Source organism: Megascapheus bottae, unplaced genomic scaffold (genome assembly GCF_031878675.1).
Source record: "Megascapheus bottae isolate mThoBot1 unplaced genomic scaffold, mThoBot2.hap1 HAP1_SCAFFOLD_154, whole genome shotgun sequence".
Lineage (NCBI taxonomy): Eukaryota > Metazoa > Chordata > Mammalia > Rodentia > Geomyidae > Megascapheus > Megascapheus bottae.
The window spans coordinates 149,762-166,246 of NW_028327569.1; the positions used below are offsets into that span (position 1 = coordinate 149,762).

At 39.9% G+C, this 16,485-nt stretch overlaps 1 protein-coding gene and 1 pseudogene across 2 annotated transcripts in view; one reads left to right on the forward strand and one right to left on the reverse strand.

Annotated features, from left to right (window-relative positions):
• Positions 1 to 11,695, forward strand: part of LOC150039631 (PDZ and LIM domain protein 3-like) — a 31,290-nt pseudogene extending 19,595 nt beyond the window's left edge. Inside the window, exons 5-8 of the transcript XR_016534299.1 lie at positions 3,615 to 3,700; positions 5,079 to 5,209; positions 7,047 to 7,158; positions 10,874 to 11,695. The product of XR_016534299.1 is annotated as a PDZ and LIM domain protein 3-like (transcript). The remainder of the gene's footprint in view (positions 1 to 3,614; positions 3,701 to 5,078; positions 5,210 to 7,046; positions 7,159 to 10,873) is intronic.
• A 1,037-nt stretch (positions 11,696 to 12,732) lies between these two features.
• The window catches only part of LOC150039632 (cilia-and flagella-associated protein 96-like), a 32,064-nt gene continuing 28,311 nt past the window's right edge, over positions 12,733 to 16,485 (reverse strand). Inside the window, exon 8 of the mRNA XM_090327710.1 lies at positions 12,733 to 13,931. Coding sequence (XP_090183836.1) covers positions 13,913 to 13,931 — 19 coding nt within the window. The 3' untranslated portion in view covers positions 12,733 to 13,912. The remainder of the gene's footprint in view (positions 13,932 to 16,485) is intronic.

A 16,485-nucleotide genomic window follows, 5' to 3' on the forward strand; every position in this document is an offset into this window, starting at 1 on the left:
TAAAGCTATGTCAGAATCAAAAAGAAACAAGCACACTCAGCAGAGAGAGAAGAGCAGACAAATAGCTTCCACTTGTAAGAGTAAATATTGACAGAGCTGTGTAATTGTACACAGGCACCATCATGTGTATTTATAACTAGTTTCCCTTTCCAGAACATGGTGACATTTGAATCCAGGAGGCTAGTTTTCCTCAGGTCAGGAAAGCCCTGCCAACAGGGACAAAAATGGAAACTAGCTCCTGGTGAGAATTAGGGAACTGATGTGGCATAGAGAGAAAAGCTTGGGTTGCTTTAAAATGTTTGACAGACTCCAGTTTTCCCACCTCAATATGTTCTTCAAATCTTACTCATTCCAGCCTTGGATGATAAGAAATTATCAGGGCCAAGCATGATTGTGCATGCCTGTAATCCTAGCTACTCAGTAGAGAGAGGAATATGATGGACTGAGGCCAGCTCTGGCAAAGTTAGCCCAAGACCCTATCTAAAACAAACTAAAAGAACTGGGGGAGGGCCGGGAGTTTGGCCTAGTGGTTAAAGTGCTTGCCTAGCATGCATGAAGACGCAGGTTCGATTCCTCGGTGCCACATACATAGAAAAAAGCCGGAAGTGGTGCTGAGGCTCAAGCGGAAGAGCTCTAGCCTTGAGAAAGTCCAAGGACAGTGCTCAGGCCCTGAGCTCAAGCCCAGGACTGGCAAAAAAAAAAGGACTGGGGGAAAGACACATTGGTGAGTACTTGCTTAGCAATAATAATGACTATAGCAGTAGTAACAATAATAGTTATAATAATAATTTTCACTCTCATGGTCCCTTGCAAAGAAGGAGAACCCCCTGGAAAATGAACTTTTCCACTTGGGTGAAAATAAATATAAGACTAGAGAGGAAGGTTCCTGACTTTCATAGACAGTGCATTATTCCAAAACAAATGATCATGAGCAAGATCTAAATTCTTACCTGTCAATCAGAGAAACAGACCAGCTCTAGCTACTCCTTTTGACATATCTTCCCTAGAAATTGAGCTTCAACCTATGGAAAAGAAATTAAATCTAGAAAATTAACATCAGGGGCCGGGAGTTTGGCCTAGTGGTAGAGTGCTTGCCTAGCATGCTTGAAGACTTGGGTTCGATTCCTCGGTACCACATACATAGCAAAAGGCCAGAAGTGGTGCTGAGGCTCAAGTGGCAGAGCTCTAGCCTTGAGAAAGTCCAAGGACAGTGCTCAAACCCTGAGCCCAAGCCCACGACTGGCAAAAAAAAAAAGAAAAAGAAAAAGAAAATTAGCATCACCTAGTCAATAAGGAAGTGAAGAAGCTGTGGTTCAACTGAGTTAATCCTCAGGTTAAGATCATTGAAGAATAACTTACGTCCAGTATCCCAAACAGGCGACCCGTAAGTGCATACATTTCATATTTTGTTTAAACCTTCTGTTCTTCTAAAATAATTAAGAAGCTGAGTGCCAGTGGCTCACACCTGTAATCCTAGCCACTCAGGAGGCTGAGATCTGAGGATTATGGTTCAAAGCCAACTCCAGGCAGGAAAGTTCACAAGACTCTTATCTCCAATACACTGCTCAGAAATAGCTGGAAGCAGCTCTGTGGGACAAGTGGTAGAATGCTAGCCTTGAGCACAAAGAGACTTAGGGACAGTGCTCAGGCCCCAGGCAGGACCAGAGAAAAAATAGAGAGGGGGGGGAGAGGGAGGGAGGGAGGGAGGGAGGGAGGGAGTAAAGGAGGGAGAGAGAGAGAGGGGGGGGAGAAGGGGGGGCGGGAGGGAGGGAGGGAGGGAGGGAGAGAAATATTATTTTGGAGAGAGGAGGAAAAGGAGAAGAATGAGCTTTTTTTAATGGGTGTCAAATACAAACATTAAATATTTCTCTCATCCTTCTTTCACCCTGTACCCTCTTGCTCTATGCTGGAGATTCTGACCTTTTTCTTTTTTCTCAATAAGTTATCAAGGTAAAATTTTAAAAGGCAGTGTTCCAAACTACTAGTACACTATTGACGTACAACTTAATCAGAAGCAAATTGAATATGATATGCCAATTTCCCTAGAAATGACAACCCTGTCTAGAACAAACCTATGATTTAAGGATGTAGCTAATTGAACTAGATAACCCAACACAATTTGTTTTATTTCTATCAGTGATCCAGGGAAGGTGTTGTAAATCCCAGACACTCAGGAGACAGAGATGGTAGGACCTTAAATTCAAGGCTACCCCAAGAAAAGATAGCAAGATGCCATCTCAGAAACAAATTACAAAAGCAAAACATCAAGGCTAGGGGAGATGGCTGGAGAAGCAGAGTATTTACCATTCACAAAGCTCTAGATTCCAATTAACCCACTGAGATAGAAGAGTAAGAGAAAGTGCATGCAAGCATGCTTTCCTTTCATGAATGTAGATAGCTTAGGGTATAGCCTGGTGATAGAGGGTGTGTTTAACATGCATGAGACCCTGTATGCAACCCCAGGGACAGAAATAAACAGACTACATGCATGCAGGAAATTTTTCAGTTATAATGGTCTTTCTATCCAATTCCCTAAAGAACATGAAATCTCCTTAGTTCTTAACTTGCATGCCTGGCCTTTGTCATCTTTCACCTAAATTGCTATAGTTTGTCTTAAATGAAATGAAAAATGCATGGAGATGTGTGTTTCCAAATGTTTACATAAAATTCCTAAGGTAGTCTGAGACAAACTTATTTGTCCCATAGTGATTCTTAGTAAAGAGACGAACATTTATTGATCTAGTTCCCTTATTAAGCTACAGAACAGTTTTGGAAAGTGTATCCTTCACAAAATAAAATTATAAACCTTTTAAATCGTTACCATTGATTCAATGTTCAAGAAGTAATGCACCCACTATCTGACGAATGTAACTGTAACCTCTCTATACATTACCCTGACAATAAAATACATAAATAAATAAATAAACAGTTGCTATTGAACAGTTACAATATATTTATGCTATATTTACAACATAATCTATACAATAAACATCAATATGTATTTATAATATATTTACAAAACAAATTGCCAAATTATTGCCAATTATCATTTGAATAAAGGTTAAACAAATTGCCAATTATTATTTGAATAAAGGTAAATTACATTAGTGCAACTTCTTATTCTGATTAGCCTAAATCTTTCATTAGACCTTCAAGGTGCATATTTGGTTACTATTTGTGAAGGAGCATTCATTAATCTTCTAATTTTAAAAACTATGGTTCAGAAATTGAGATAAATGCACTGCATTGTAATTTCTTCTATTATTAATTCGTGTTATTGTGAAGTATCGAATTATTTGATCTATTTTTGACTGGAGCTTGCTATGTTTTCTACTTTATATATCCTTCTTTATATATATATATATATAACTGTCAACTTATGAATCAAGTAGAATAGAGCCAACAAATGTAATATTACCTGTATCTCTTAATTTTATTAAACTTTCTCCAACTGTGAATTCTTCTAACATTGTTTCTAAGGCAAATTCTAGCTAGTGCTTTAGTTTGCTGAATTCATCTCTTACTTTTTGTCTTCAGTTCCTATAACCTCTCTGTCCTTGTTCTCCATGTTTCATTCTGTATCTCCTGTCTGTGTCACTTGGTCATTAACGCAGTGGATGCAGTACTCCCTCCGGTATTGATGGTGGCAGTGGACGTAGCACCCCTTCTTCTGTCAGTACCCTAAGTTCTATTTGCCCTGGTGACTTGAAAGTTACTGCTAAGATGGCCCCTAACATTCCCTTGGAAATGGACCTTCCTGGTGTGAAGATTGTTCATGCTCAGTTTAACACACCTATGCAGTTGTACTCAGATGACAATATTATGGAAACCCTTCAGGGTCAGGTCTCAACAGCGCTAGGGGAAACACCCTCAATGAGGTAATGTGACTCTTTTTGACCCGTGGGCATATTAACTAAAGTAGTTTATACAAATGTCCTATTTAGCACTTGTCAAATGAAATTGCTATCTAGTATTCCCTGTTTGACTCCTGGACATGAGAATGTTATAAGACATTACCTCTTCTCTCCCTAATGGCAGAGAATGGAGAGGTAATAATTCTTCTACTTCAAATGTTTGCCTTGCAGTTAAGCTTGATGAATGAATGCCTCAGGTATTAATTTTGACTAATTTCTTTCATTATGAATATTTGTTGCCAGTAATTTCACCACCAAGCTTTTCACAAAATTATGATAAAAGCTTATTATTTCTTTCAATATTGCAAAGTTACTTTTTATAAATGGTTGTGATGATTCAGCGTGCCATATAACAATTTCTCCAAAGTGTCTCAAGGCGAATACAACAGGGTAATAATAGACACTGCCATTTTGCAACCAGTCTCTTGTAGATAAAGATGCTTTATGTTCAACTATAAATAACTAAAATATGTGCAGTTAAAACTATTTTCTAGATAATGCAGTTAAGTGACATAAATTAATAAGATATTTATTAGCTGACAAGTAGTACTATGGCAGCATTTTAACTGTTTATTTGTAACTGTATTTGTAAAGCATATTAAAATTAAGTAGTAGTCACTGCAAATAAAATTGAAGTGCTTACTATAAATATATTGTATAATCAGTGTAACTGATGTGGAGATACATGTTTTATATTATATGTTTTTCAACAGTGGTAAGTCAATTTCACCAATATACAAGTTAAGTGATAGCATCACCTTAGTTTAATAACAATAATGAATGGAACTGCTTTTACAAACCTTATGTCTGCAAATGATCAAACTGGATTCATTCCCAGTATATCTATATGTCAGCATTTTTTTGGAGAAAAGTTGATTCTGTTCATGTGTAATTTTATGCCTCCGTGCTACACGGACTTGCTTTGTAAAATGGTCATGTCCTAACAGTCACCTTTCACTGTCCTCCAAAATGTTTTTGCCAAACAGAAAAGTGCTGAGGTGACTCCACGTTGGTTGCTTCATGATATTGTTGACGTAGGCTGTGTGAGTGCACATGGTATTTTTAATGAAGTCAACCCTCACCAGCTGTAAACAGAGTGCTTGTGGGCATCTGTTGCCCCGCAGAATCCTTACTGGTGCCTCACCTTGAGTCCTTGTGTTTCAGTGAACCCACCGCTTCGGTGCCCCCTGAGTCGGATGTGTACCGCATGCTCCATGACAGTCGGGATGAAGCCACTCAGCCTCGCCAGTCAGGCTCCTTCAGGGTTCTCCAGGAGCTGGTGAATGACGGCCCTGGTGAGCAGCTATCTGATCAAGATGTGACTAGAAGGGCCCGGAGGGGAGGTACAGAGACACGCTGACATGAAAGTCGAGGGCACCTGTGTTCAGGAGGAATTTTAGGAGCAATTTTCAGAACATGTGCAGAGAGCCACAGAACAAAGCCAGTCATGAAAACAAAAATCGTTAAAAGCACCAAAGGTAAAGTTCATCCAGAGTAGTCATGGGCTAGCTTGGATTATGTACCACAAGGTTCAGTTTTAAACAAGTAGGATATCATCTCCCAGCTTGTCCTCACCTTTTAGACTACCATGGACAAGCCATACCCTCAGTCCTTCCACATCCAAGCACAAGTAAATAAATCACAGTGATCCTTTACTGGTTCAAATCCCAATACTATCAAAAACTAATTCTAATAGTGAACCCTTACGGTATTTGACATTCTGGGTGAAGTACCTTGCATACATTATCATTAACGTTCACAATAAGTCAGTGAGGAAAGTGTTATTATTTTCCCAGCTTAACAAATAAGAAACTGAAGCACAGGAAAGATTGGCTTGTACAAGGCCATACAGACAATAAGCAGTGGAGCTTCCAGTCCCTCTCTGCACCTACACTTTAACCCATGCTTTCATATCCCAGAAGATATATACTGTCCTTTAAAAGCCACAAAAGTGCAGAATGTCCTATCAGAATGGGAACTAACCAAAACATGAGAACGGATGTTGGTAAGGATGTGGAGCTATTGGGAATCTTTGTTACTGCTGGTGAGAATGTCAAATGATACATTGTGCATTCTACATTGGTACAGCCATTGTAGAAAACAGAATGGTGGTTCTTAAACATCAAATTCACAGATGATCTGGCATTCCACACCTCAGTATGCACCCAAAAGCAGAAAAAAAAGATATATGAACACCATGTTCACATTATTCATAAGGGCCAAAGGGGACAACAAAACTCAAATGTTTATTGACAGATGATACACAAACTGTGACATGTATAAACATGATAGAATGTTATTCAACCTTCAAAAGGGGTGACATTCTGATACATGCCACAACATGGGTGAACCTTGAAAATGTTATGCTAATGGAGAAGCCAGACATGAAGGATGAGATTCTCCGATTCTATCGTTATAGGGTGTCTTGACTAATTCTAGGCTAATAGACTAATTCAGAATGACAGAAAGTCCAATAGAAGCTGCCAAGGGCTGTGAGGAGGAAGGGATGGAGAGAATTTCTGTCTAGGGGATGGGAACATTCTAGCAAATGATACTTGTGGTTTTCACCTTGTGAATGTACTTAGTGGCACAGAATTACACACTTACAAGTGGTTAAAACTGTCCATTCTGTGTTACTTATTATTTCCACAAGAAATAGAATCTCTGCTCATTTGAGCATTTGGAATAGCTCCCTCCAAAAGCACCATTGGGTTACTGGTTCAGTTTTTAAAAGCTGGGGCCAAGAGTTTGGCCTAGTGGTAGAGTGCTTGCCTAGCATGCACGAAGGCCGGGGTTCAATTCCTCAGTACCACATACATAGGGAAAAAAAAGCCGGAAGTGGTACTGAGGCTCAAGTGGTAGAGCTCTAGCCTTGAGGAAGTCCAAGGACAGTGCTCAGGCCCTGAGCTCAAGCCCAGGACTGGCAAAAAAAAAAAACAACCTCTCTTGCAAGATCCAAGTTTCAAGTTTCCTCTGAGTCCACCCATCCTTCTCTTCTCCTTTTGAGATGAGAGTGGGGGTGCAATGTAAGGAAGGATTCCTTAGCTTCAAGTGCACGGCATAAAATAGAGACAAAGTCCAAGTGGGAGCCAGCTGCTTCTTACCGTAAATAGAAACCCTTTTGCCTTTCAGATGACCGTCCTGCTGGAACCCGAAGTGTGAGAGCTCTCATTACTAAACCCCACGGCAGTGCTGGAGGTGCCCCGAGGATGCCCCTCTGTGATAAGTGCGGGAGTGGCATTGTGTATGTACTGTTTTTAACATTGAGACCTTATACAGAAATGGTGATTGGGAAGAACTTCATTTTCTACCCATTGACTTTAATTATAATAGATCCATAATATTTTAACCATTGCTTAGCTGTACTGCGAGATCGACCTATAATATGAATCAGAAATGTCGACCTTACTTACAGAAATACTTTTGAAAAAAATGTACCAGCTAGGCACTTGTGGGTCATGCTTATAACCCTAGCAACTCAGGAGAATACAATTCCTTGATTCATGATTCACATCCAGCCTAGTCTGCTGGAGACATGGCTCAAGAGGTAGAGCTAGAGCCAAGCAACCCGAGAAAATGCAAGGCCATGAGTTAAAAACCCAGTACCAACAACACCATCAAAGACAACTCCACATGTATGTATGAAAATAATCACCAAGAACGATTGTTGGATTTTAAAAAGCCCTCTTTTTGTTAATGGATAATCTTTGAACACCCTTTCTGGATAAATGCAAGAAAGCCTATAAACAGGTCTTCAGGTTGTTAGTTGATACACACTATCTTTACCAAGTTTCTTAAATTACACAGCAGTTAAATACATAATTTTTAAGACATATAGGCAGGTCCCATTCCAAGTGATTTTGTGTTTAAAGCCACACTTGCTAATTCAAATTTTTAATCGAGCAGAATTATTTTCATATCTCTATTTCATGTGTCTACGTGATTACATCTACTTTGTATTTGCTCTTGTCCCATGAGTTTTGGCCACATTTGTCTTCAGCAGGAAATATCTGTCCTGTTATCTAAGGTACATATAAAAGGGCAGTGGAGAGTGAGCCTGGTTAGAGCTAGAAAAGGAATGGGAGACTGAAAGGAAAAGGTAACAACCAGGCATGGTGAGACATGCCTGTAGTCCCAGCTACTCGAGGGAGGAGAATACAAGAGGCCAGGGAACCATGAATTAGGGGCAAAATTAGTGAGACCTTCTCTCAAACAAAACACAAAGAAAAATACAAAGAACTGGAGGCATGGCTCAAGTGATAAGGGCCACAACTTTAGTCAAAGTAAGAATTTTCTGTAGGATGTGTCCAACATACATCCCCCTCTTTTCTTTTTGCCAGTCCTGGGGCTTGAACTCAGGGCCTGGATTCTGTCCCTGAGCTTCTTTAGCTCAAGTCTAGCATGCTACCACTTGAGCCACAATGCCACATCCAGCCTTGTGCAAGTAGTTTATTGGAGATGAGAGTTTCATCGACTTTCCTTCCAGGAGCTGGCTTTGCACTCCCATCTTCAGACCTCAGCACACTGAGAAGCTAGGATTATAGGCCTGAGCCACCAGTGTCAGGATCCCATCTCCCTCTGAAAGAGAAGTAGTGGAAGAGGAGAGAGGGGCGAGGCAAGATCTCATTACTTTTCTACAAAATATTTATTTGAGGATCTGAAAACTACACATCAGGATCTAAGGACAAGCCAGAATGGTTTGTTACTGCTGTCTTCATTTGCATGTGCCCAGCTATGCACAGTTTTACAGCTGCCAGCTTGCCGGGGCCAGCCGGCAGCAAACCAGGGTTCGTGGATTGGGATTCCTGAAATAGGGGCAAGGACTAGGAAAAAATAGAAGAGAGAGGCAAACAGATGGAGTTCGGGAGGACTACAGCCCAAGTCAGCAGTCCAAGAAGGCTGTGAGCTCCAGACTGCCGCCTAAGACTGTGTCGTTTATTTTAAGTTCCAACCTTAAATACTCTTCTTAAAACTAGGGAACTGCCAGAGGCGACATTCATACAAAATAGTAAACAAATCACATATAGGATAATTGAGAAAGGATTAACATTGCTTAAAGTCATCATGATAAGAACTGATTGACATTGCTTAAAGTCATCATGATAAGAACAGATTGACATTGCTTAAAGTCATCATGATAAGAACTGATTGACATTGCTTAAAGTCATCCTGATAAGAGTTACTTCCTTGTGTATACAGTTGTGTAGGTCCAAGGTCAGGTCCAAGGTCATTGACCCCACAGTCGGTCCCCAACATCTCCTCCGTCTTTCTTTTAAAAGATGAGGACTTGCTTGTCTTAGGTTGGGTGGATCGCTGACTCTGCCTTACCCGTCATGGGGAACTTCTTCAGATCAAGCTGAAGGCCCTGTCTTAGGTTGGTCAGAGAGCGTCCCCTCTTATCCCATCCTTGACTGCGATTCCTCTCGGGGGGGAATTCATCCATCTGGGGCTTAGGCCTGCGGAGTTGTTCGATCGGTGACTGTTGCAGATGTGACCATTGGACGGGTACTGGCCATAGGTGTTGATTTGTTCCCAACCATAGCTTCAGTTGTCACTTTACTTGGTGTAGAAACAACAGCAGTTGGCTTGATATTGGCTGTTGGTGGATCTGAAGTTCTGGCAATTCCTCGTTCTTCAGAAGCTGCAGTAGTTTTCAACGTGATCTGTCTCTGCTGTTCTGGGACCTTACTAGTAGGTTCTTGAGGCTTTTTTCTCGGCTCTAAGTGCCTCCCTTGATGCTCTCGGAGTTCTCTCTCCAATCTACTGATTCGACCTTCTAAATGGGACTTAAGAGCTGTCATACAAGCATCAAGTTCATTTTTTTGATCTAATATTCCATTCTCCCCCCTCTTTAAAACAATGCAATAATTCAAACCTAAATGATTTTCTTGATTAAACCTTGAACATGTTCACTCACTCATTCACACACATTCATACTCAAAGATTTTAAAGTGCACAAAATTAATATTGGCCATTCATTTTCCGGAAGTTTGTGTCAAGAGCTCTTTGCCAATTTTACTCTTGCAGGTGAGAACCAGGTTCAAAACAAAACTTTAGAAAAAACATAAGGATCCATATTTAAAACTGGTACCAATTTCAAAGACAAAACTGGACAAGAAAAAATATGTAACACGAACAAGACAAAGAAACAGACTTTTACACTTAACACAAAAACATGAATTCAGGTCTTTTCCGCATTACTGGATGCATTACTGGAGGGTTGGGGGTGAAGGTCCAGTGAGTCGCTGCTTGGATGACCACTGTCACTCTCCACAATCCGAACATAGCGTTCGGGCAGCCAACGGGCATCATTTTCTTCCACAGCGGGGTCCTCCGCCTTCGTCCCAGATTTTCAGGGTCCCTGTTCGGGCGCCAGTTGCCAGGGCCAGCCGGCAGCAAACCAGGGTTCGTGGATTGGGATTCCTGAAATAGGGGCAAGGACTAGGAAAAAATAGAAGAGAGAGACAAACAGATGGAGTTCGGGAGGACTACAGCCCAAGTCAGCAGTCCAAGAAGGCTGTGAGCTCCAGACTGCCGCCTAAGACTGTGTCGTTTATTTTAAGTTCCGACCTTAAATACTCTTCTTAAAACTAGGGAACTGCCAGAGGTGACATTCATACAAAATAGTAAACAAATCACATATAGGATAATTGAGAAAGGATTAACATTGCTTAAAGTCATCATGATAAGAACTGATTGACATTGCTTAAAGTCATCATGATAAGAACAGATTGACATTGCTTAAAGTCATCATGATAAGAACTGATTGACATTGCTTAAAGTCATCCTGATAAGAGTTACTTCCTTGTGTATACAGTTGTGTAGGTCCAAGGTCAGGTCCAAGGTCATTGACCCCACAGTCGGTCCCCAACACCAGCTGGCTTCCAACCAGCTAATGTCTGCCTTAGGAGTCTTCTATTCTGCTCTGTCTTCCTCACTTGAATTTGGTTTGCCCACAGTGGTGCAGTGGTGAAGGCGAGAGATAAATACCGGCATCCTGAATGCTTTGTATGTGCCGACTGCAATCTCAACCTCAAACAGAAGGGCTACTTCTTCGTGGAGGGGGAGCTGTATTGTGAAACTCACGCAAGAGCTTGCACAAGGCCCCCAGAGGGCTACGATACAGTCACTCTGTACCCCAAAGCTTAAACCCTCAGCACATATCCACACAGGCCTTCACCCATGCACACTCACCCTCAGCTTAGAACAGGAGCCTCCAGACCCAAGGCCAAAGCATTCAGACATTCATTGTGTATTGATGAAAAAGAAATGAGAGGCTTTTTAAAACCAATCACCTTTTCTATGTCACTGTCCACCATTTACAGTTTCAGTCCGAGAATCCTGTATGCAAACATCAAGGTATTGGAGGTGGAAGGATCTAGCTGGTTTTTCTTGATGGTTGATTGGGGTGAAGGGAGCAGACAAGTATAGGAAACACCAAATAATGATCTTGAATTTTGAGGGTTCTGCAGTCATTTTCATTTGTTTCCACTAATACAATACATGTCAGAAAGAAATTGCCAAGATTTCTCTAACTCCATATTTCAGCAACAAATGTCATACATAAAACATTTTAAATGCCTAAATTCAGCTAAAAATCAACCTTTCAAACCCAAGGACATAGCCACAAACATCCAAATTTGTCAAAGAACCTGTCATTTTTGTTTTTATACCTCTCTCTTTCTAGTGAGCACCACATATCTGTTGATGGGAAGGATATTTCATTCTGCTAAATGAACATAATTCTGTCTATTTCCAATTAAAAGTGTATTTTGCTCTGACCCGGTCTCTTTGTAATTGAAATTCTCTTTCACTTAAATGCTCAAATCGAAGGTTCAAAGTCCACCTGGGCTTTTTGCTCAGTGCTGACATAGAAAATATGAGAAAGTTCAGAGTGCCTCTGGAAAGAAACCAAAAATCAATCTCTATTTACTGTCCAGGACCTTGAAAAAGCACAAGAATTCCAAGCACCAGAGACTTATGGCCAGAGGACGAGAGTTGAGGCTTCCATGAGTTGAAGCCATTTAAGAAGCTTTTAATCCCAAGAGACTCTCCTTGTCCCCTTACATAGCCACACACACTGCCAGGATCTGTTGTGAACATGGTCTCAACAAGCTGAAATGGATTATCACTGAGGCAAAAAATGGACAGACAGATCCTGGGTGATCTGGGTACTGTACTGAAAAGAAGATAAAGGAACCATGAAAGATTCGTGAGGAAAATGTACATGAATGTCCAGTGCATATTAGACATTGTGTGGTGGCTTGCATAACACTAGATTTTATCTATTGTGGAGTACATAATGTCTGCTGAAGTTCTGGTTTAGTTAGGAGATTTTTATAATAAAAGTAAACTAGTAAACTGCTAATCTGAAATTTAGAAAAGATACGATTTAGGTAGTGTAGTCTGTGTGACCGAAGCCTACCAAGCATACCCTAAACTCTTTACCTGTTATGTGGAATAAAAATCATTTTTTGGCAATGCAACCTAGAAAATTTTTAAAAAGTCTGTACAGTTATATATGGAAATGACTATATATGAAAATTGTTTTAAGACATAAGGTAGTCATATGCCAGTGGCATATAATCCACATCTATAATCCTAGCTACTCAGAAGGCTGAAATCTGAGGATGTCTGTTCAAAGCAACAGAGGCAGGAAAATCCATGAGATTCTAACTTGTAATTAATTACCAAAAATGCCAGAAGTGGAGCTATGGTTCAAGTGGTAGAGTGCTAGTCCTAAGCAAAACAGGGGTAATAACAGGTCATGAGTTCAAATGGAAGCTTTAAATACTCTTAAAAAGTTAAAAAGTTAAAAGCAAACAAGTGAGAAGTCAGCAATAATGACTCAAACCAGAAATTCTTTTTTTAACTTAGTTTTTTTTTTAGTTTCCTTGAGGTACAGTGAAAAAGAAAGGTATAGAACATGATTATTTATACATTGCACAATATAAAATTGAGTAAATTAACATCCATCAGCTCACAGTTACTTTTACACAGGTGCACAATTTACAACATCATTCATTCTATTTTATATTACTTAGTGAATGGCAAATATACAATAGAATGCTATTGACTATAGTTACCATGTTCAACATAAGTATTTCTGTCAAACCAGAAATTCTATATCGGGATTTGTGTCATAAGCAAAGCATGTCAGTCACTTTCTTACTTAGTGCATAAAATATCATATTTTTAAGGAAAAACTAAACACCTATTCATAAGCTCTGTTGTTTAGATCTGTAAGATCTGGGGAGCCAATGATAATCAATGAAATTACCCATGGTTAAAAATTGGACTGCATGTGTTGAATGTTTGTACAACTAAAGTTAAAAAATAAATTTTAAAAGTTGTACCTTTCTGAACTCATCTTTTCAAATAGTTGAACTCATCATTGGCTAGCTGTTTTGTCACAGTCTATGTGGGAAAAAATTGCTATGCTCTCCAATACTGGGTGATGGATTGAATGAAAAGAATGCCATTATTACATATTTTTGCACCTGTACAAGCAGAGTAGAATAAGACCAATTTTTCTCATCTCTACATAAGATAAATTTCTCAGTTTCCCAACACAGGAACACTGTAAGATAAACAGAATGCAGCTAAGTTTCAGCATATGGACCCTCCCTGTGATCCAAGCACAATCCTCAAGGCATGTGTCCACACTTCTTATATTCTTGCAATGACATGGTCATTTCTTCATACTACTGTGGATTCCATCTATGATTAATGATAGTCTTGTGATCTCCTGTTGGATAAAAGATCTTATGAAGAAAAAAAAAACCTCTACAAATATTTTAGTCTGGTAATGAGTTGCTAAGAATAGATTTGACTAGCCTGTTTTTGTGCCATGCTCTTGAGATCTCTCCAGATTGTTCACTTTGCAGCTGCTAGTGAGCAGGTGAAAGCAGATTCTCAGAGGAGAATGTGAAGATTTCGAAACATTGCGACTCACGGAGTTCCTTTCAAATTGGTAATCATCTTGTTAATCGCATCCTTTAGCCATGAACTTGACCACTGAAAGGAGTCAAAGAGTTTTTTCAGGGTAGTTGGTGGGCTGACAGGCATAGGTCACTGGGGAAGACATATCATCTAACTAAACAGGCTTTGCTGTCTGTGTAGTGATGATATGAAATCCAAAGTGCTTACCACAGAGAGAAGATGACACTGGTGAAATGTGATATTATCTCAGTACCCAGGAACGTGTAGATCTAACATTGACTATAGTTAGATATCCTCCATTTACAAATCTTAGATATAACACTGACCTACCTCATAAAACTCTGCTATGGGAGGGAGGGAGAGAAAAACTTTGAAGGTATACAGAATAACATAAAACCAAAGTTTCTCACTCAGGAAGTCTACTACTGGCTTCTGTCTTAAACACTTTTTTGAAAACTTTCCCATCTTTCCACGCTTCCCCACGGAGACCTAGGGAAAAAAAATCATAAAATACACCAATTCTCAACACCACACAAAATAAGTACATTGCACTATAAATCCAACTATTTGGGGATACAGTCACATTAACAAAGGAAGAAATTGAACTTCCCTCAGAATAAGCATCCTAAGCCACAATCTAGATTAACAGAAGATAATCCACTGTAAATTACTGAGTATCAAAAACCACTCTGATCCATACACCAATAAATGAACTAATTGAAAGTTGACCGGTTCTGTTTCCTATCTGGCTAGTTTAGCCCTCATGAAGCAATCTGGTGGTGCCCTGCTCCCAGGATGCCACCATAGTGATGCCAGAAGCCTGTTCAGGAGAGTGCTCTGCAGGCCAGGGCTCCTGAACTCAAGAAACCTTCTTCACTCCACTGAGAAATTGAAGCTCCAGACATATGCCACCATGCCCCACGAATGTATTAATATTTTATTATCTTTAAGGAGTTGCCCTTAACTGAAGGAGTTCATGAATACAGTGCACTTTGATCAATGTCACCCTTTCAATATTCTCACCCATCTGTCTCCACCCTCCCCTTCCTTTATCTTGTATTGAATTTTTTGCAATGAAACTAAGCAGTTTAGGTGTACAATGGGGCTTGATCTGTGTTACAACTTCAACATCTTCACTCCCTCTTCGGCACACTGCTCATGAATATTTTCAGTGTTTGGAGGTTATCTGTGGTACCAAGATTTGAACCCAGGGCCTTGAGTTCACTTGGCTTATTTATTCAGCTGGGATTCTACTACTTGAACCCCACACCTCCAGCTCATGAAAGTGGATGGGAAATGAGTTGTTTGCCTAGCTCAAACTACTAATTACCAAAAAAAAAGAGGGGAGAGCATTAAAATGGAGAAGACTGGCATATGCGGTTTTAGGCAAGTCAAGTGAATATCATCATAATGGGACTTATCACAGTCATGTGCCACCTGAGGGGAGGCAAAAAGAAGGGCACACATCATTTGTGATTGTCCTGGTGAAGGTGCATGGCACTGGGACATGGCAGCCAAATCCACACAGTTGAGAGTATTTTACACAGCTATCATCTTCCCAAGTGTCAAAGTCAAAGAAAGGCTCAGACACTGTTCTGACTGAAATGAGTAAGCAGATATATATCATGACAATTAAATGCAAGGCAAGATCTTGTGCTGGGTCCATTTGTTCTCTAGGACATTGTTGGTAGAACTAGTGAAATCTGAGTGGATCCTGAAGACTAAGTGGTGGTGATATATGAGGGCTAACGTGTCTGGGCTAATGTCTTATTTTATCTGAGAGTATTCTCATCAGCTACACACCAGAGTGTTGGAGGGAGATGGAATGTCATGACAACTATTTGCTTTTAAAACATCACATTTTGTTTCCAATTTACTGCAAGTTAATGATCACTTCAAAAATATATATATAGCTAAAGGCCAGGAGTTTGGCCTAGTGGTAGAGTGCTTGCCCAGCATGCATGAAGACCAGGGTTCGATTCCTGGGTACCACATACATAGAAAAAGCCAAAAATGGTGCTGTGGCTCAAGTGCTAGAGCTCTACTAATAAAACCCAAGGACAGCACTCAGGCCCTGAGTTCAAGCCCCAGGACTGGGAAATATATATATATATATATATATATATATATATATATATAGAGAGAGAGAGAGAGAGAGAGAGAGAGAGAGAGAGAGAGAGAGAGAGAGAGACCAAAACTGCCAATATACTGGAAGAACTAAAATACATTTCAAGCTATTTTCTCTAATGTTAGTTTGAAAAATACATCAAGGCCTGAAGAAAAAAATAAAGCTAACTAAATAAGGCATGCTGCAGATTAAAATAGAACTTATTAAATGGTTTGTGAGAAATGTAGAAATGTTAGAGATTGCCATAGAAATAATATATGCTCTTCAAACTCTTCTGACTGGGACAAAAATTAAAAGGAAGCAGGCCACCTAGTCAGTAAGCAAGTCCTCATCTCCACAATGCTATCTTTTGCAATGTGTTTGCTCAAGTACATCAAAAATTAGCAGATTTCACAAATGGAGTCCAGGACCTCTCCCACATGTGTAATGTGTGTATTTTACAACACCTCCAGTACATGAAAAGAACACACACTTTCTCTCTCTCTCCAAGTGTTTGTTCTC